Source organism: Salvelinus alpinus, chromosome 4 (genome assembly GCF_045679555.1).
Source record: "Salvelinus alpinus chromosome 4, SLU_Salpinus.1, whole genome shotgun sequence".
Lineage (NCBI taxonomy): Eukaryota > Metazoa > Chordata > Actinopteri > Salmoniformes > Salmonidae > Salvelinus > Salvelinus alpinus.
The window spans coordinates 10,526,492-10,548,878 of record NC_092089.1 but is presented as its reverse complement, the minus strand read 5'-3'; the positions used below and the strand labels follow the sequence as shown (position 1 = coordinate 10,548,878).

At 43.9% G+C, this 22,387-nt stretch overlaps 1 protein-coding gene across 3 annotated transcripts in view; it reads right to left on the bottom strand.

The window, feature by feature from the left end:
* LOC139572844 (exostosin-1a-like) overlaps positions 1 to 22,387 on the bottom strand; it is a 135,394-nt gene that overhangs the window by 36,228 nt on the left and 76,779 nt on the right. For all 3 annotated transcript variants that reach the window (XR_011674500.1, XR_011674501.1, XM_071395654.1), the window contains exons 2-5: positions 20,466 to 20,559; positions 3,025 to 3,132; positions 2,706 to 2,825; positions 298 to 430 (exon numbers count right to left, since the gene is read on the bottom strand). Coding sequence is in view for 1 of the 3 variants with exons in the window: in XM_071395654.1 (XP_071251755.1) it covers positions 298 to 430; positions 2,706 to 2,825; positions 3,025 to 3,132; positions 20,466 to 20,559 (455 nt within the window). In the remaining 2 variants the exon portion in view is untranslated. The remainder of the gene's footprint in view (positions 1 to 297; positions 431 to 2,705; positions 2,826 to 3,024; positions 3,133 to 20,465; positions 20,560 to 22,387) is intronic.

The window sequence follows — 22,387 nt, the reverse complement described above, 5'->3', positions numbered from 1 at the left end:
TCTTTCTTCATTAAAAGAACATGCATTCAAATCACGCTGCGCTTTGGTCTCATCGCTATAGCGAACGTGACATGCTCGTGGAACAACACCACAAGTTATGTCACAGTAGGACTCACCTCGCTTGGCGAAAGGGGAAGTCTACCAGATAGGTGATTTAAATGGTGAACTGAACAGGGCCTAAAATAGAACCTTGCGGGACCCCTGTTGTATTTGCCCAGAGAACCAAATTCATGACCATCCACATTGATGAACTTTGATGCACATTGAGATCTATCTGAAGATAGTTGCAGGACTCACCTAGCTTGGCATAGTGGAAAGGGAAGTCTCCCAGGTATGAGGAGTACTGAGGCAGGGAGTAGAGACCTCCAGGAAGACTGTTCCACATCAGGTTACTACGGGCTGCATGCTGGAGCACCCGGTCATGGATGATCTGGTACAGGGAGAGAAACAGAGGCAAATCAACAATAGTAATAATCAAAGCTGCTAAACAAGACAATTCACTGGTCAGCACGTTGACATGCTGAAAATGATTTCCTGAACCCTCAAGAGGCACCCAAGCAGAGCTACGTCCAGGCCTCTGAGTAGCTCTCTGACAAACACCTGTTACTACTACTAGTAGTAGTAGTACTAGTAGTAGCGGTAGTAGTAGTAATAGTAGTAGTAGTAGTGGTAGTAAAGTAATAGTAGTGGTAGTAGTAGTAGTAGTAGTAATAGTAGTAATAGTAATAGTAGTAGTAGTAGTAGTAGTAGTAGTAGTAGTAGTAGTAATAGTAGTAATAGTAGTAGTAGTAGTAGTAGTAGTAGTAGTAGTAGTAGTAGAAGTAATAATAGTAGTAGTAGCAATATAGTAGTAGTATCAGTAGTAGTAGTATCAGTAGTAGTAGTAGTAATAGTAGTAATAGTAGCAGTAGTTGTTGTAATATTAGTAATAGTAGTGGTAGTAGTAGTAGTAGTAATAATAGTAGTGGTAGTAGTAGTAGTACTAGTAGTAGTGGTAGTAGTAATAATAGTAGTAGTAGTAGTAGTATCAGTAGTAGTAGTAATAATAGTAGTAATAGTAGCAGTAGTTGTTGTAATATTAGTAATAGTAGTGGTAGTAGTAGTAGTAATAATAATAGTAGTGGTAGTAGTAGTAGTACTAGTAGTAGTGGTAGTAGTAATAATAGTAGTAGTAGTAGTAGTATCAGTAGTAGTAGTAATAATAGTAGTACTAGTAGCAGTAGTTGTTGTAATATTAGTAGTAGTAGTAGTAATAATAGTAGCAGTAGTAGTAGTAGTAGTAGTAGCAGTAATAGTAGTAATAATAGTAGCAGTATACGGTCCTCTTACCTCTAGTGTTGTGAGTACTATCCTCTCTACAGAAGAGTAGCAGTAGTAGCAGTATACGGTCCTCTTACCTCTAGTGTTGTGAGTACTATCCTCTCTACAGAAGAGTAGCAGTATACGGTCCTCGTACCTCTAGTGTTGTGAGTACTATCCTCTCTACAGAAGAGTAGCAGTATACGGTCCTCGTACCTCTAGTGTTGTGAGTACTATCCTCTCTACAGACGAGTAGCAGTATACGGTCCTCTTACCTCTAGTGTTGTGAGTACTATCCTCTCTACAGAAGAGTAGCAGTATACGGTCCTCTTTCCTCTAGTGTTGTGAGTACTATCCTCTCTACAGAAGAGTAGCAGTATATGGTCCTCTTTCCTCTAGTGTTGTGAGTACTATCCTCTCTACAGACGAGTAGCAGTAGTAGCAGTATACGGTCCTCTTACCTCTAGTGTTGTGAGTACTATCCTCTCTACAGACGAGTAGCAGTAGTAGCAGTATATGGTCCTCTTACCTCTAGTGTTGTGAGTACTATCCTCTCTACAGAAGAGTAGCAGTATAAGGTCCTCTTACCTCTAGTGTTGTGAGTACTATCCTCTCTACAGAAGAGTAGCAGTATACGGTCCTCTTACCTCTAGTGTTGTGAGTACTATCCTCTCTACAGAAGAGTAGCAGTATAAGGTCCTCTTACCTCTAGTGTTGTGAGTACTATCCTCTCTACAGACGAGTAGCAGTAGTAGCAGTATACGGTCCTCTTACCTCTAGTGTTGTGAGTACTATCCTCTCTACAGAAGAGTAGCAGTATATGGTCCTCTTACCTCTAGTGTTGTGAGTACGATCCTCTCTACAGACGAGTAGCAGTAGCAGCAGTATACGGTCCTCTTACCTCTAGTGTTGTGAGTACTATCCTCTCTACAGAAGAGTAGCAGTAGCAGCAGTATACGGTCCTCTTACCTCTAGTGTTGTGAGTACTATCCTCTCTACAGAAGAGCAGCAGTATACGGTCCTCTTACCTCTAGTGTTGTGAGTACTATCCTCTCTACAGACGAGTAGCAGTAGTAGCAGTAACGGTCCTCTTACCTCTAGTGTTGTGAGTACTATCCTCTCTACAGAAGAGCAGCAGTATACGGTCCTCTTACCTCTAGTGTTGTGAGTACTATCCTCTCTACAGACGAGTAGCAGTAGTAGCAGTAACGGTCCTCTTACCTCTAGTGTTGTGAGTACTATCCTCTCTACAGAAGAGCAGCAGTATACGGTCCTCTTACCTCTAGTGTTGTGAGTACTATCCTCTCTACAGACGAGTAGCAGTAGTAGCAGTAACGGTCCTCTTACCTCTAGTGTTGTGAGTACTATCCTCTCTACAGAAGAATAGCAGTATACGGTCCTCTTACCTCTAGTGTTGTGAGTACGATCCTCTCTACAGAAGAGAAGTAGGCCTCCCACAGGAACTGGGTCTGCTGTCTGAGAGACAGGATGTTGTCCTGGTGAATTGAACGCACCGTAGACGGAATCTGGAACAACAGAACTACAGTCAGAACTAATACAGTGACATCATCTGTCAATCAAACAGTCAGAGACACTGGACGTGTCAAATATACCATTCTAACATACTGGAACTGATCACAAATATATATAAAAATATAGAATGTGTTGTCACTCAGCCGACTTAGCGTTACCTGGTGAATAAAGGGTTAAAATAATCTACGACACCTGCAGTAGCAGACGTTCGTCCCCGATCACAGCTGCCGAGTTCCAGTGGATGATCTCTGAGAAGGGCATCTCCCAGCCGTTACTGAGTATCACGGGTACACAGGCCGCCTGCAGGCCAACACACAGGTAACACAGTAATGACTACACAGATACTGGACTGGAGGAGTAACTATCCTTGGTACATGTCTCTGCTATGCCAGTGCCACGACTCCAATGGCTACGGTGGGTCTAATAGTGTATTTTGGTGCTTGTGTCAACACTATTCTCCAACACAGTGAGGACAGTACATCACTAGTATTGTGTCTGGTTCCATGAGGACAGGACATCACTAGTATTGTGTCTGGTTACATGAGGACAGGACATCACTAGTATTGTGTCTGGTTACATGAGGACAGGACAGGACATCACTAGTATTGTGTCTGGTTACATGAGGACAGTACATCACTAGTATTGTGTCTGGTTACATGAGGACAGGACATCACTAGTATTGTGTCTGGTTACATGAGGAAAGGACAGGACATCACTAGTATTGTGTCTGGTTACATGAGGACAGGACATCACTAGTATTGTGTCTGGTTACATGAGGACAGGACATCACTAGTATTGTGTCTGGTTACATGAGGACAGGACATCACTAGTATTGTGTCTGGTTACATGAGGACAGGACATCACTAGTATTGTGTCTGGTTACATGAGGACAGGACATCACTAGTATTGTGTCTGGTTACATGAGGACAGGACATCACTAGTATTGTGTCTGGTTACATGAGGACAGGACATCACTAGTATTGTGTCTGGTTACATGAGGACAGGACATCACTAGTATTGTGTCTGGTTCCATGAGGACAGGACATCACTAGTATTGTGTCTGGTTCCATGAGGACAGGACATCACTAGTATTGTGTCTGGTTCCATGAGGACAGGACATCACTAGTATTGTGTCTGGTTACATGAGGACAGGACATCACTAGTATTGTGTCTGGTTCCATGAGGACAGGACATCACTAGTATTGTGTCTGGTTCCATGAGGACAGGACATCACTAGTATTGTGTCTGGTTACATGAGGACAGGACATCACTAGTATTGTGTCTGGTTACATGAGGACAGTACATCACTAGTATTGTGTCTGGTTCCATGAGGACAGGACAGTACATCACTAGTATTGTGTCTGGTTCCATGAGGACAGGACATCACTAGTATTGTGTCTGGTTACATGAGGACAGGACATCACTAGTATTGTGTCTGGTTCCATGAGGACAGGACAGGACATCACTAGTATTGTGTCTGGTTACATGAGGACAGGACATCACTAGTATTGTGTCTGGTTACATGAGGACAGGACATCACTAGTATTGTGTCTGGTTCCATGAGGACAGGACATCACTAGTATTGTGTCTGGTTACATGAGGACAGGACATCACTAGTATTGTGTCTGGTTACATGAGGACAGTACATCACTAGTATTGTGTCTGGTTCCATGAGGACAGTACATCACTAGTATTGTGTCTGGTTACATGAGGACAGGACATCACTAGTATTGTGTCTGGTTACATGAGGACAGGACATCACTAGTATTGTGTCTGGTTACATGAGGACAGGACAGGACATCACTAGTATTGTGTCTGGTTACATGAGGACAGGACAGGACATCACTAGTATTGTGTCTGGTTACATGAGGACAGGACATCACTAGTATTGTGTCTGGTTCCATGAGGACAGGACAGTACATCACTAGTATTGTGTCTGGTTACATGAGGACAGTACATCACTAGTATTGTGTCTGGTTACATGAGGACAGTACATCACTAGTATTGTGTCTGGTTCCATGAGGACAGGACAGTACATCACTAGTATTGTGTCTGGTTACATGAGGACAGGACATCACTAGTATTGTGTCTGGTTCCATGAGGACAGGACATCACTAGTATTGTGTCTGGTTACATGAGGACAGGACATCACTAGTATTGTGTCTGGTTACATGAGGACAGTACATCACTAGTATTGTGTCTGGTTACATGAGGACAGGACATCACTAGTATTGTGTCTGGTTACATGAGGACAGGACATCACTAGTATTGTGTCTGGTTACATGAGGACAGGACATCACTAGTATTGTGTCTGGTTACATGAGGACAGGACATCACTAGTATTGTGTCTGGTTACATGAGGACAGGACATCACTAGTATTGTGTCTGGTTACATGAGGACAGTACATCACTAGTATTGTGTCTGGTTACATGAGGACAGGACATCATTAGTATTGTGTCTGGTTACATGAGGACAGGACAGGACATCACTAGTATTGTGTCTGGTTACATGAGGACAGGACATCACTAGTATTGTGTCTGGTTACATGAGGACAGTACATCATTAGTATTGTGTCTGGTTACATGAGGACAGGACAGGACATCACTAGTATTGTGTCTGGTTACATGAGGACAGGACATCACTAGTATTGTGTCTGGTTACATGAGGACAGGACATCACTAGTATTGTGTCTGGTTACATGAGGACAGTACATCACTAGTATTGTGTCTGGTTACATGAGGACAGTACAGGACATCACTAGTATTGTGTCTGGTTACATGAGGACAGTACATCACTAGTATTGTGTCTGGTTACATGAGGACAGTACATCACTAGTATTGTGTCTGGTTACATGAGGACAGTACATCACTAGTATTGTGTCTGGTTACATGAGGACAGGACATCACTAGTATTGTGTCTGGTTACATGAGGACAGGACATCACTAGTATTGTGTCTGGTTACATGAGGACAGGACATCACTAGTATTGTGTCTGGTTACATGAGGACAGGACATCACTAGTATTGTGTCTGGTTACATGAGGACAGGACAGGACATCACTAGTATTGTGTCTGGTTACATGAGGACAGGACATCACTAGTATTGTGTCTGGTTCCATGAGGACAGGACAGTACATCACTAGTATTGTGTCTGGTTACATGAGGACAGTACATCACTAGTATTGTGTCTGGTTACATGAGGACAGTACATCACTAGTATTGTGTCTGGTTCCATGAGGACAGTACATCACTAGTATTGTGTCTGGTTACATGAGGACAGGACATCACTAGTATTGTGTCTGGTTACATGAGGACAGTACATCACTAGTATTGTGTATGGTTACATGAGGACAGGACATCACTAGTATTGTGTCTGGTTACATGAGGACAGGACATCACTAGTATTGTGTCTGGTTCCATGAGGACAGGACATCACTAGTATTGTGTCTGGTTCCATGAGGACAGGACATCACTAGTATTGTGTCTGGTTACATGAGGACAGTACATCACTAGTATTGTGTCTGGTTACATGAGGACAGGACATCACTAGTATTGTGTCTGGTTACATGAGGACAGTACATCACTAGTATTGTGTCTGGTTACATGAGGACAGTACATCACTAGTATTGTGTCTGGTTACATGAGGACAGGACATCACTAGTATTGTGTCTGGTTACATGAGGACAGGACATCACTAGTATTGTGTCTGGTTACATGAGGACAGGACATCACTAGTATTGTGTCTGGTTCCATGAGGACAGTACATCACTAGTATTGTGTCTGGTTACATGAGGACAGGACATCACTAGTATTGTGTCTGGTTACATGAGGACAGTACATCACTAGTATTGTGTCTGGTTACATGAGGACAGTACATCACTAGTATTGTGTCTGGTTACATGAGGACAGGACAGGACATCACTAGTATTGTGTCTGGTTACATGAGGACAGGACATCACTAGTATTGTGTCTGGTTACATGAGGACAGGACATCACTAGTATTGTGTCTGGTTCCATGAGGACAGTACATCACTAGTATTGTGTCTGGTTCCATGAGGACAGTACATCACTAGTATTGTGTCTGGTTACATGAGGACAGGACATCACTAGTATTGTGTCTGGTTACATGAGGACAGGACATCACTAGTATTGTGTCTGGTTACATGAAGACAGGACATCACTAGTATTGTGTCTGGTTACATGAGGACAGTACATCACTAGTATTGTGTCTGGTTACATGAGGACAGTACAGGACATCACTAGTATTGTGTCTGGTTACATGAGGACAGTACATCACTAGTATTGTGTCTGGTTACATGAGGACAGTACATCACTAGTATTGTGTCTGGTTACATGAGGACAGTACATCACTAGTATTGTGTCTGGTTACATGAGGACAGGACATCACTAGTATTGTGTCTGGTTACATGAGGACAGGACATCACTAGTATTGTGTCTGGTTACATGAGGACAGGACATCACTAGTATTGTGTCTGGTTACATGAGGACAGGACATCACTAGTATTGTGTCTGGTTACATGAGGACAGGACAGGACATCACTAGTATTGTGTCTGGTTACATGAGGACAGGACAGGACATCACTAGTATTGTGTCTGGTTACATGAGGACAGGACATCACTAGTATTGTGTCTGGTTCCATGAGGACAGGACAGTACATCACTAGTATTGTGTCTGGTTACATGAGGACAGTACATCACTAGTATTGTGTCTGGTTACATGAGGACAGTACATCACTAGTATTGTGTCTGGTTCCATGAGGACAGTACATCACTAGTATTGTGTCTGGTTACATGAGGACAGGACATCACTAGTATTGTGTCTGGTTACATGAGGACAGTACATCACTAGTATTGTGTCTGGTTACATGAGGACAGGACATCACTAGTATTGTGTCTGGTTACATGAGGACAGGACATCACTAGTATTGTGTCTGGTTCCATGAGGACAGGACAGTACATCACTAGTATTGTGTCTGGTTACATGAGGACAGTACATCACTAGTATTGTGTCTGGTTACATGAGGACAGTACATCACTAGTATTGTGTCTGGTTCCATGAGGACAGTACATCACTAGTATTGTGTCTGGTTACATGAGGACAGGACATCACTAGTATTGTGTCTGGTTACATGAGGACAGTACATCACTAGTATTGTGTCTGGTTACATGAGGACAGGACATCACTAGTATTGTGTCTGGTTACATGAGGACAGGACATCACTAGTATTGTGTCTGGTTCCATGAGGACAGGACATCACTAGTATTGTGTCTGGTTCCATGAGGACAGGACATCACTAGTATTGTGTCTGGTTACATGAGGACAGTACATCACTAGTATTGTGTCTGGTTACATGAGGACAGGACATCACTAGTATTGTGTCTGGTTACATGAGGACAGTACATCACTAGTATTGTGTCTGGTTACATGAGGACAGTACATCACTAGTATTGTGTCTGGTTACATGAGGACAGGACAGGACATCACTAGTATTGTGTCTGGTTACATGAGGACAGGACATCACTAGTATTGTGTCTGGTTACATGAGGACAGGACATCACTAGTATTGTGTCTGGTTCCATGAGGACAGTACATCACTAGTATTGTGTCTGGTTACATGAGGACAGTACATCACTAGTATTGTGTCTGGTTACATGAGGACAGTACATCACTAGTATTGTGTCTGGTTACATGAGGACAGTACATCACTAGTATTGTGTCTGGTTACATGAGGACAGGACAGGACATCACTAGTATTGTGTCTGGTTACATGAGGACAGGACATCACTAGTATTGTGTCTGGTTACATGAGGACAGGACATCACTAGTATTGTGTCTGGTTACATGAGGACAGTACATCACTAGTATTGTGTCTGGTTACATGAGGACAGTACATCACTAGTATTGTGTCTGGTTACATGAGGACAGGATAGGACATCACTAGTATTGTGTCTGGTTACATGAGGACAGGACATCACTAGTATTGTGTCTGGTTACATGAGGACAGGACATCACTAGTATTGTGTCTGGTTCCATGAGGACAGTACATCACTAGTATTGTGTCTGGTTCCATGAGGACAGTACATCACTAGTATTGTGTCTGGTTACATGAGGACAGGACATCACTAGTATTGTGTCTGGTTACATGAGGACAGGACATCACTAGTATTGTGTCTGGTTACATGAAGACAGGACATCACTAGTATTGTGTCTGGTTACATGAGGACAGGACATCACTAGTATTGTGTCTGGTTACATGAGGACAGGACATCACTAGTATTGTGTCTGGTTCCATGAGGACAGGACATCACTAGTATTGTGTCTGGTTCCATGAGGACAGGACATCACTAGTATTGTGGCTGGTTACATGAGGACAGTACATCACTAGTATTGTGTCTGGTTACATGAGGACAGGACATCACTAGTATTGTGTCTGGTTACATGAGGACAGTACATCACTAGTATTGTGTCTGGTTACATGAGGACAGGACATCACTAGTATTGTGTCTGGTTCCATGAGGACAGGACAGGACATCACTAGTATTGTGTCTGGTTACATGAGGACAGTACATCACTAGTATTGTGTCTGGTTCCATGAGGACAGGACAGGACATCACTAGTATTGTGTCTGGCTACATGAGGACAGGACATCACTAGTATTGTGTCTGGTTACATGAGGACAGGACATCACTAGTATTGTGTCTGGTTACATGAGGACAGGACAGGACATCACTAGTATTGTGTCTGGTTACATGAGGACAGTACATCACTAGTATTGTGTCTGGTTACATGAGGACAGGACATCACTAGTATTGTGTCTGGTTACATGAGGACAGGACATCACTAGTATTGTGTCTGGTTACATGAGGACAGGACATCACTACTATTGTGTCTGGTTACATGAGGACAGGACATCACTAGTATTGTGTCTGGTTCCATGAGGACAGTACATCACTAGTATTGTGTCTGGTTACATGAGGACAGGACATCACTAGTATTGTGTCTGGTTACATGAGGACAGTACATCACTAGTATTGTGTCTGGTTACATGAGGACAGGACAGGACATCACTAGTATTGTGTCTGGTTACATGAGGACAGGACAGGACATCACTAGTATTGTGTCTGGTTACATGAGGACAGGACATCACTAGTATTGTGTCTGGTTCCATGAGGACAGGACAGTACATCACTAGTATTGTGTCTGGTTACATGAGGACAGTACATCACTAGTATTGTGTCTGGTTCCATGAGGACAGGACAGGACATCACTAGTATTGTGTCTGGTTACATGAGGACAGGACATCACTAGTATTGTGTCTGGTTACATGAGGACAGGACATCACTAGTATTGTGTCTGGTTCCATGAGGACAGGACATCACTAGTATTGTGTCTGGTTCCATGAGGACAGTACATCACTAGTATTGTGTCTGGTTACATGAGGACAGTACATCACTAGTATTGTGTCTGGTTACATGAGGACAGTACATCACTAGTATTGTGTCTGGTTACATGAGGACAGGACATCACTAGTATTGTGTCTGGTTACATGAGGACAGGACATCACTAGTATTGTGTCTGGTTACATGAGGACAGGACATCACTAGTATTGTGTCTGGTTACATGAGGACAAGTGGAAGTCAAATCAGCATGTCCCTGTCCCTGGTGTCACTACTAATGACACTAATTCAGTCCCTGCCTGCCTGCTGAACCATCTAATAATGCACAATTATCGTCAGCAAAACAACAAAGAAATCATCCCAGACATGTGATCAGTGGTTTGGGTCTTTAAAACATTCTGCACCATCTGGCCGTCTGTTTCTTCAACAGAACTTTCTACTTCCTTTCAGCCATAATAGCAGATAGACCATTTTATTCACGCACCGCACAGCAAGACATTACTAGTCATTAAAATAGCATAATTCATTCCATTGCCAGGGACTCATTTCTCAAATTGTTGTTGTATTGTGAGTAAAGTACAAATGGTAAACAAAAGCCTACGTTTCATTTGAGCCAATTAGAATGTGTAAATGTGTATGCAAATGTATTTGTTTGTGTGTGTGTGTGTGTTTGTCACTCTCTGTGCTCCACTGTCTCTGTGTCCAAGTAGAGGCTACAGCCCTGTCATCCAGGGGGTGTGTCCAAATAGAGGCTACAGCCCTGTCATCCAGGGGGTGTGTCCAAATAGAGGCTATAGCCCTGTCAGCCAGGGGGTGTGTCCAAATAGAGGCTATAGCCCTGTCATCCAGGGGGTGTGTCCAAATAGAGGCTACAGCCCTGTCAGCCAGGGGGTGTGTCCAAATAGAGGCTACAGCCCTGTCAGCCAGGGGGTGTGTCCAAATAGAGGCTATAGCCCTGTCAGCCAGGGGGTGTGTCCAAATAGAGGCTCTAGCCCTGTCAGCCAGGGGGTGTGTCCAAATAGAGGCTACAGCCCTGTCAGCCAGGGGGTGTGTCCAAATAGAGGCTCTAGCCCTGATAGCCAGGGGGTGTGTCCAAATAGAGGCTACAGCCCTGTCAGCCAGGGGGTGTGTCCAAATAGAGGCTACAGCCCTGTCAGCCAGGGGGTGTGTCCAAATAGAGGCTATAGCCCTGTCATCCAGGGGGTGTGTCCAAATAGAGGCTACAGCCCTGTCAGCCAGGGGGTGTGTCCAAATAGAGGCTATAGCCCTGTCATCCAGGGGGTGTGTCCAAATAGAGGCTACAGCCCTGTCATCCAGGGGGTGTGTCCAAATAGAGGCTATAGCCCTGTCAGCCAGGGGGTGTGTCCAAATAGAGGCTACAGCCCTGTCAGCCAGGGGGTGTGTCCAAATAGAGGCTATAGCCCTGATAGCCAGGGGGTGTGTCCAAATAGAGGCTACAGCCCTGTCAGCCAGGGGGTGTGTCCAAATAGAGGCTACAGCCCTGTCAGCCAGGGGGTGTGTCCAAATAGAGGCTATAGCCCTGTCAGCCAGGGGGTGTGTCCAAATAGAGGCTATAGCCCTGTCAGCCAGGGGGTGTGTCCAAATAGAGGCTACAGCCCTGTCAGCCAGGGGGTGTGTCCAAATAGAGGCTACAGCCCTGTGTCCTCCTGTCCTTAATCTGGGTGTCATTCAACCACTGGCTGTCCACACACCCTGTCCCTCTGAAGCCTGAGCTCTTACCATCTCACCCTGCTGCCATCCCTTCAGTGTCATTAACCAGACCCCACACAATCTTCTGAATTCACCAAAAGGTGCTTTAACAAAGTACTGGGTAAAGGGTCTGAATACTGGTACTGTATATACAGAGGGGTTGTACTACTCATTCAAGGGTTATACTACTCATTCCAGGGTTATACTACTCATTCCAGGGTTATACTACTCATTCCAGGGTCATACTACTCATTCCAGGGTCATACTACTCATTCCAGGGTCATACTACTCATTCCAGGGTCATACTACTCATTCAAGGGTTATACTACTCATTCCAGGGTCATACTACTCATTCCAGGGTTATACTACTCATTCAAGGGTTATACTACTCATTCCAGGGTTATACTACTCATTCCAGGGTTATACTACTCATTCAAGGGTTATACTACTCATTCCAGGGTTATACTACTCATTCAAGGGTTATACTACTCATTCAAGGGTTATACTACTCATTCAAGGATTTTTCTTTCTTTTGACTATTTTCTACATTGTAGAATAATAGTGAATATATCGAAACTATGAAATAACACATATGGAATCATGTAGTAACCCAAAAAAGTGTTAAACAAATCAAAATATATTTTAGATTTGAGATTCTTCAAAGTAGCCACCCTTTGCCTTGATGACAGCTTTGCACACGCTTGGCATTCTCTCAACCAGCTTCACATGGAATGCTTTTACAGCAGTCTTCCAAGGAATTTGGGATCAATTGGGATGAGATCGGGTGATTGTGGAGGCCAGGTCATCTGATACAGCACTCCATCACTCTCTTTCTTGGTCTGGGTTTTGTGGCGGTCTCATGAGAACATCATCAACATCATCATCATAGCGCTTAATGGTTTTTGCGACTACACTTGAAGAAACTTTCAAAGTTCTTGAAATTCTCCGGGTTGACTGACATTCGTGTCTTAAGTAATGATGGACTGTCGTTTCTCTTTGCTTATTTGAGCTGTTCTTGCCATAATATGGACTTGGTCTTTTACCAAATAGGGCTATCTTCTGTATATCCCCCCTACCATGTCACAACACAACTGATTGGCTAAAACACATTAAGAAGGAAAGAAATTCGACAAATTAACAAGGCACACCTGTTAATTGAAATGCATTCCAGGTGACTACCTCATGAAGATGGTTGAGAGAATGCCAAGAGTGTGCGAAGCTGTAATCAAGGCAAATACAATTTGTTTAACACTTTTTTGGTTACTACATGATTCCATATGTGTTATTTCATAGTTTTGATGTCTTCACTATTATTCTAAAATGTAGAAAATAGTAAAAAATAAAGAAAAACCCTTGAATGAGTAGGTGTTCAAACATTTGACTGGTACTGTATATGGGGACAGTAGATGGTGATCTATATGGGGACAGTAGATGTGGACAGTAGATGGTGATCTATATGGGGACAGTAGATGTGGACAGTAGATGGTGATCTATATGGGGACAGTAGATGGTGATCTATATGGAGACAGTAGATGGTGATCTATATGGGGACAGTAGATGGTGATCTATATGGGGACAGTAGATGGTGCTCTATATGGGGACAGTAGATGGTGATCTATATGGGGACAGTAGATGGTGATCTATATGGAGACAGTAGATGGTGATCTATATGGGGACAGTAGATGGTGATCTATATGGGGACAGTAGATGGTGATCTATATGGGGACAGTAGATGGTGCTCTATATGGGGACAGTAGATGGTGATCTATATGGGGACAGTAGATGGTGATCTATATGGAGACAGTAGATGGTGATCTATATGGGGACAGTAGATGGTGCTCTATATGGGGACAGTAGATGGTGATCTATATGGGGACAGTAGATGGTGATCTATATGGAGACAGTAGATGGTGATCTATATGGGGACAGTAGATGGTGCTCTATATGGGGACAGTAGATGGTGATCTATATGGGGACAGTAGATGGTGCTCTATATGGGGACAGTAGATGGTGATCTATATGGGGACAGTAGATGGTGATCTATATGGAGACAGTAGATGGTGATCTATATGGGGACAGTAGATGGTGATCTATATGGGGACAGTAGATGGTGATCTATATGGGGACAGTAGATGGTGATCTATATGGTGACAGTAGATGGTGATCTATATGGGGACAGTAGATGGTGATCTATATGGGGACAGTAGATGGTGATCTATATGGGGACAGTAGATGGTGATCTATATGGTGACAGTAGATGGTGATCTATATGGGGACAGTAGATGGTGCTCTATATGGGGACAGTAGATGGTGCTCTATATGGGGACAGTAGATGGTGATCTATATGGGGACAGTAGATGGTGCTCTATATGGGGACAGTAGATGGTGCTCTATATGGGGACAGTAGATGGTGATCTATATGGGGACAGTAGATGGTGATCTATATGGAGACAGTAGATGGTGATCTATATGGAGACAGTAGATAGTGATCTATATGGGGACAGTAGATGGTGATCTATATGGGGACAGTAGATGGTGATCTATATGGGGACAGTAGATGGTGATCTATATGGAGACAGTAGATGGTGATCTATATGGGGACAGTAGATGGTGATCTATATGGAGACAGTAGATGGTGATCTATATGGGGACAGTAGATGGTGATCTATATGGGGACAGTAGATGGTGATCTATATGGGGACAGTAGATGTGGACAGTAGATGGTGATCTATATGGGGACAGTAGATGGTGATCTATATGGTGACAGTAGATGGTGATCTATATGGGGACAGTAGATGGTGCTCTATATGGGGTCAGTAGATGGTGCTCTATATGGGGACAGTAGATGGTGATCTATATGGGGACAGTAGATGGTGCTCTATATGGGGACAGTAGATGGTGATCTATATGGGGACAGTAGATGTGGACAGTAGATGGTGATCTATATGGGGACAGTAGATGGTGATCTATATGGTGACAGTAGATGGTGATCTATATGGGGACAGTAGATGGTGCTCTATATGGGGACAGTAGATGGTGCTCTATATGGGGACAGTAGATGGTGATCTATATGGGGACAGTAGATGGTGCTCTATATGGGGACAGTAGATGGTGCTCTATATGGGGACAGTAGATGGTGATCTATATGGGGACAGTAGATGGTGATCTATATGGAGACAGTAGATGGTGATCTATATGGAGACAGTAGATAGTGATCTATATGGGGACAGTAGATGGTGATCTATATGGGGACAGTAGATGGTGATCTATATGGGGACAGTAGATGGTGATCTATATGGAGACAGTAGATGGTGATCTATATGGGGACAGTAGATGGTGATCTATATGGGGACAGTAGATGGTGATCTATATGGGCAGAGTAGATAGTGATCTATATGGGGACAGTAGATGGTGATCTATATGGAGACAGTAGATGGTGATCTATATGGAGACAGTAGATGGTGATCTATATGGGGACAGTAGATGGTGATCTATATGGGGACAGTAGATGGTGATCTATATGGGGACAGTAGATGTGGACAGTAGATGGTGATCTATATGGGGACAGTAGATGGTGATCTATATGGTGACAGTAGATGGTGATCTATATGGGGACAGTAGATGGTGCTCTATATGGGGACAGTAGATGGTGCTCTATATGGGGACAGTAGATGGTGATCTATATGGGGACAGTAGATGGTGCTCTATATGGGGACAGTAGATGGTGCTCTATATGGGGACAGTAGATGGTGATCTATATGGGGACAGTAGATGGTGATCTATATGGAGACAGTAGATGGTGATCTATATGGAGACAGTAGATAGTGATCTATATGGGGACAGTAGATGGTGATCTATATGGGGACAGTAGATGGTGATCTATATGGGGACAGTAGATGGTGATCTATATGGAGACAGTAGATGGTGATCTATATGGGGACAGTAGATGGTGATCTATATGGGGACAGTAGATGGTGATCTATATGGGCAGAGTAGATAGTGATCTATATGGGGACAGTAGATGGTGATCTATATGGGGACAGTAGATGGTGATCTATATGGAGACAGTAGATGGTGATCTATATGGAGACAGTAGATAGTGATCTATATGGGCAGAGTAGATAGTGATCTATATGGGGACAGTAGATGGTGATCTATATGGGCAGAGTAGATGGTGATCTATATGGGGACAGTAGATGGTGATCTATATGGGGACAGTAGATGGTGATCTATATGGGCAGAGTAGATAGTGATCTATATGGGGACAGTAGATGGTGATCTATATGGGCAGAGTAGATAGTGATCTATATGGGGACAGTAGATGGTGATCTATATGGGGACAGTAGATGGTGATCTATATGGGGACAGTAGATGGTGATCTATATGGGGACAGTAGATGGTGATATATATGGGGACAGTAGATAGTGATCTATATGGGGACAGTAGATGGTGATCTATATGGGCAGAGTAGATGGTGATCTATATGGAGACAGTAGATGGTGATCTATATGGGGACAGTAGATGGTGATCTATATGGGGACAGTAGATGGTGATCTATATGGGGACAGTAGATAGTGATCTATATGGAGACAGTAGATGGTGATCTATATGGGGACAGTAGATGGTGATCTATATGGGGACAGTAGATAGTGATCTATATGGAGACAGTAGATGGTGATCTATATGGGGACAGTAGATAGTGATCTATATGGAGACAGTAGATGGTGATCTATATGGGCAGAGTAGATAGTGATCTATATGGAGACAGTAGATGGTGATCTATATGGGCAGAGTAGATGGTGATCTATATGGAGACAGTAGATGGTGATCTATATGGGGACAGTAGATGGTGATCTATATGGGGACAGTAGATAGTGATCTATATGGAGACAGTAGATGGTGATCTATATGGGGACAGTAGATGGTGATCTATATGGAGACAGTAGATAGTGATCTATATGGAGACAGTAGATGGTGATCTATATGGGGACAGTAGATAGTGATCTATATGGAGACAGTAGATGGTGATCTATATGGAGACAGTAGATGGGGACAGTAGATGGTGATCTATATGGGGACAGTAGATAGTGATCTATATGGAGACAGTAGATGGTGATCTATATGGAGACAGTAGATGGGGACAGTAGATGGTGATCTATATGGGGACAGTAGATGGTGATCTATATGGGGACAGTAGATGGTGATCTATATGGAGACAGTAGATGGTGATCTATATGGAGACAGTAGATGGGGACAGTAGATGGTGATCTATATGGGGACAGTAGATAGTGATCTACATGGGGACAGTAGATGGGGACAGTATAGTGATCTACATGGGGACAGTAGATGGTGATCTATATGGGCAGAGTAGATGGTGATCTATATGGAGACAGTAGATGGGGACAGTATAGTGATCTATATGGGGACAGTAGATGGTGATCTATATGGGGACAGTAGATGTGGACAGTAGATGGTGATCTATATGGGGACAGTAGATGGTGATCTATATGGTGACAGTAGATGGTGATCTATATGGGGACAGTAGATGGTGCTCTATATGGGGACAGTAGATGGTGCTCTATATGGGGACAGTAGATGGTGATCTATATGGGGACAGTAGATGGTGCTCTATATGGGGACAGTAGATGGTGCTCTATATGGGGACAGTAGATGGTGATGTATATGGGGACAGTAGATGGTGATCTATATGGAGACAGTAGATGGTGATCTATATGGAGACAGTAGATAGTGATCTATATGGGGACAGTAGATGGTGATCTATATGGGGACAGTAGATGGTGATCTATATGGGGACAGTAGATGGTGATCTATATGGAGACAGTAGATGGTGATCTATATGGGGACAGTAGATGGTGATCTATATGGGGACAGTAGATGGTGATCTATATGGGCAGAGTAGATAGTGATCTATATGGGGACAGTAGATGGTGATCTATATGGGGACAGTAGATGGTGATCTATATGGAGACAGTAGATGGTGATCTATATGGAGACAGTAGATAGTGATCTATATGGGCAGAGTAGATAGTGATCTATATGGGGACAGTAGATGGTGATCTATATGGGGACAGTAGATGGTGATCTATATGGGGACAGTAGATGGTGATCTATATGGGCAGAGTAGATAGTGATCTATATGGGGACAGTAGATGGTGATCTATATGGGCAGAGTAGATAGTGATCTATATGGGGACAGTAGATAGTGATCTATATGGGGACAGTAGATGGTGATCTATATGGGGACAGTAGATGGTGATCTATATGGGGACAGTAGATAGTGATCTATATGGGGACAGTAGATGGTGATCTATATGGAGACAGTAGATGGTGATCTATATGGAGACAGTAGATGGTGATCTATATGGGGACAGTAGATGGTGATCTATATGGAGACAGTAGATAGTGATCTATATGGGGACAGTAGATGGTGATCTATATGGGGACAGTAGATGGTGATCTATATGGGGACAGTAGATGGTGATCTATATGGGGACAGTAGATGGTGATCTATATGGGCAGAGTAGATGGTGATCTATATGGAGACAGTAGATGGTGATCTATATGGGGACAGTAGATGGTGATCTATATGGGGACAGTAGATAGTGATCTATATGGAGACAGTAGATGGTGATCTATATGGGGACAGTAGATGGTGATCTATATGGGGACAGTAGATAGTGATCTATATGGAGACAGTAGATGGTGATCTATATGGGGACAGTAGATAGTGATCTATATGGAGACAGTAGATGGTGATCTATATGGGCAGAGTAGATAGTGATCTATATGGAGACAGTAGATGGTGATCTATATGGGCAGAGTAGATGGTGATCTATATGGGGACAGTAGATGGTGATCTATATGGGGACAGTAGATGGTGATCTATATGGGGACAGTAGATGGTGATCTATATGGGGACAGTAGATAGTGATCTATATGGAGACAGTAGATGGTGATCTATATGGGGACAGTAGATGGTGATCTATATGGGGACAGTAGATAGTGATCTATATGGAGACAGTAGATGGTGATCTATATGGAGACAGTAGATGGGGACAGTAGATGGTGATCTATATGGGGACAGTAGATAGTGATCTATATGGAGACAGTAGATGGTGATCTATATGGAGACAGTAGATGGGGACAGTAGATGGTGATCTATATGGGGACAGTAGATGGTGATCTATATGGGGACAGTAGATGGTGATCTATATGGAGACAGTAGATGGTGATCTATATGGAGACAGTAGATGGGGACAGTAGATGGTGATCTATATGGGGACAGTAGATAGTGATCTACATGGGGACAGTAGATGGGGACAGTATAGTGATCTACATGGGGACAGTAGATGGTGATCTATATGGGCAGAGTAGATGGTGATCTATATGGAGACATCTACATGGGGACAGTAGATGGGGACAGTATAGTGATCTACATGGGGACAGTAGATGGGGACAGTATAGTGATCTACATGGGGACAGTAGATGGGGACAGTATAGTGATCTACATGGGGACAGTAGATGGGGACAGTATAGTGATCTACATGGGGACAGTAGATGGGGACAGTATAGTGATCTACATGGGGACAGTAGATGGGGACAGTATAGTGATCTACATGGGGACAGTAGATGGGGACAGTATAGTGATCTACATGGGGACAGTAGATGGGGACAGTATAGTGATCTACATGGGGACAGTAGATGGAGACAGTATAGTGATCTATATGGGGACAGTAGATGGGGACAGTACAGTGATCTATATGGGGACAGTAGATGGGGACAGTACAGTGATCTATATGGGGACAGTAGATGGGGACAGTAGATGGGGACAGTACAGTGATCTACATGGGGTTCCCAGTACAGTGATCTACATGGGGACAGTAGATGGGGACAGTAGATGGGGACAGTACAGTGATCTACATGGGGACAGTAGATGGGGACAGTACAGTGATGTACATGGGGTACAGTAGCAGTCAGCGGTCCTGGTTGTTCAGGACAGTCAGTTTCTCTCCGTCTCATTAGCAGCCCTGCTGAGTTCCACTAGTTAATAATACAGGATGTGAATGGAAGCCTCTGGGGTCGGGACAGAGACACAGAGGAAGGCTGCTCTCTCCCTCTCTGGCAGAAGCTGTACTGTACTGGCTGTTAGCGAGACTAGCAGAATGAATGAGAGGCCAAACAAGGGACAATACATGGCTATTTCATTTCACAAAAATCCAGGACACTATCAAATGAAAACAGCTTGAAAGTCAATGGCTTATACACACCTAGTGCAAATGTAGTGTGTGTGTGTGTGTACGTGGTGTGTGTATGTCTGTGTACGTGGTGTGTGTGTGTGTGTATGTGGTGTGTGTAAATTGTGTGTGTATGTCTGTGTACGTGGTGTGTGTGTACGTGGTGTGTGTGTACGTGGTGTGTGTACGTGGTGTGTGTGTGTACGTGGTGTGTGTGTACGTGGTGTGTGTGTACGTGGTGTGTGTGTACCTGCAGTGCTTCCAGGAAGCGGAAGGACCCCAGGCGTCGTCCTCTGGGAACCAGACAGAAGGTAGAGTTGTGCAGCATCTCTCTGTAATCATGTCTGAAGACAGAACAGACGGATAAGGGTTACACATTAATATGACCTGGCATTCAGTAGACACGTATCAACAGGGACTTCACAACAGGGACTTCACAACAGTGACTTCACAACAGTGACTTCACAACAGTGACTTAACACTTCACAACAGTGACTTCACAACAGTGACTTAACATGACTTCACAACAGTGACTTCACAACAGTGACTTAACACTTCAACAGTGACTTCACAACAGTGACTTAACATGACTTCACAACAGTGACTTCACAACAGTGACTTCACAACAGTGACTTCACAACAGTGACTTCACAACAGTGACTTCACAACAGTGACTTAACATGACTTCACAACAGTGACTTCACAACAGTGACTTGACTTCACAACAGTGACTTAACAACAGTGACTTCACAACAGTGACTTAACTTGACTTCACAACAGGGACTTCACAACAGTGACTTCACAACAGTGACTTAACTTGACAACAGGGACTTCACAACAGTGACTTCACAACAGTGACTTAACATGACTTCACAACAGTGACTTAACAACAGTGACTTCACAACAGTGACTTCACAACAGTGACTTAACGTGACTTCACAACAGTGACTTAACGTGACTTCACAACAGTCACAACAGATTTGCCCCAGCGGGAATTGAAACCAAGACTTTGGCGTTGTTAACACCAAGCTCTTACAAACTGAGACACAAAGGACCACAGAGGAATGTAGGAACAGACAGACGTAGACAGGGTGAGAGCTGGGGAGATCTCCTAGCCTCCAGGGCAGGACAGAGAGGGTTTACATGTCTCTATCTGGGTTAGCTATGAGCTATGACAGGATAAGAGTTGATGACACAGTGAATGACCCAGTGGCTACTAAAGAGGAATGGAGGAACAGACAGGCGTAGACAGGGTGAGAGCTGGGGAGATCTCCTGGCCTCCAGGGCAGGACAGAGAGGGTTTACATGTCTCTATCTGGGTTAGCTTTGAGCTATGACAGGATAAGAGTTGATGACACAGTGAATGACCCAGTGGCTACTAAAGAGGAATGGAGGAACAGACAGGCGTAGACAGGGTGAGAGCTGGGGAGATCTCCTAGCCTCCAGGGCAGGACAGAGAGGGTTTACATGTCTCTATCTGGGTTAGCTTTGAGCTATGACAGGATAAGAGCTGATGACACAGTGAATGACCCAGTGGCTACTAAAGAGGAATGGAGGAACAGACAGACGTAGACAGGGTTAGAGCTGGGGAGATCTCCTAGCCTCCAGGGCAGGACAGAGAGGGTTTACATGTCTCTATCTGGGTTAGCTTTGAGCTATGACAGGATAAGAGTTGATGACACAGTGAATTACCCAGTGGCTACTAAAGAGGAATGGAGGAACAGACAGGCGTAGACAGGGTGAGAGCTGGGGAGATCTCCTGGCCTCCAGGGCAGGACAGAGAGGGTTTACATGTCTCTATCTGGGTTAGCTTTGAGCTATGACAGGATAAGAGTTGATGACACAGTGAATGACCCAGTGGCTACTAAAGAGGAATGGAAGAACAGACAAGCGTAGACAGGGTGAGAGCTGGGGAGATCTCCTGGCCTCCAGGGCAGGACAGAGAGGGTTTACATGTCTCTATCTGGGTTAGCTTTGAGCTATGACAGGATAAGAGTTGATGACACAGTGAATGACCCAGTGGCTACTAAAGAGGAATGGAGGAACAGACAGGCGTAGACAGGGTGAGAGCTGGGGAGATCTGACACAGTGAATGACCCAGTGGCTACTAAAGAGGAATGTAGGAACAGACAGACGTAGACAGGGTTAGAGCTGGGGAGATCTCCTGGCCTC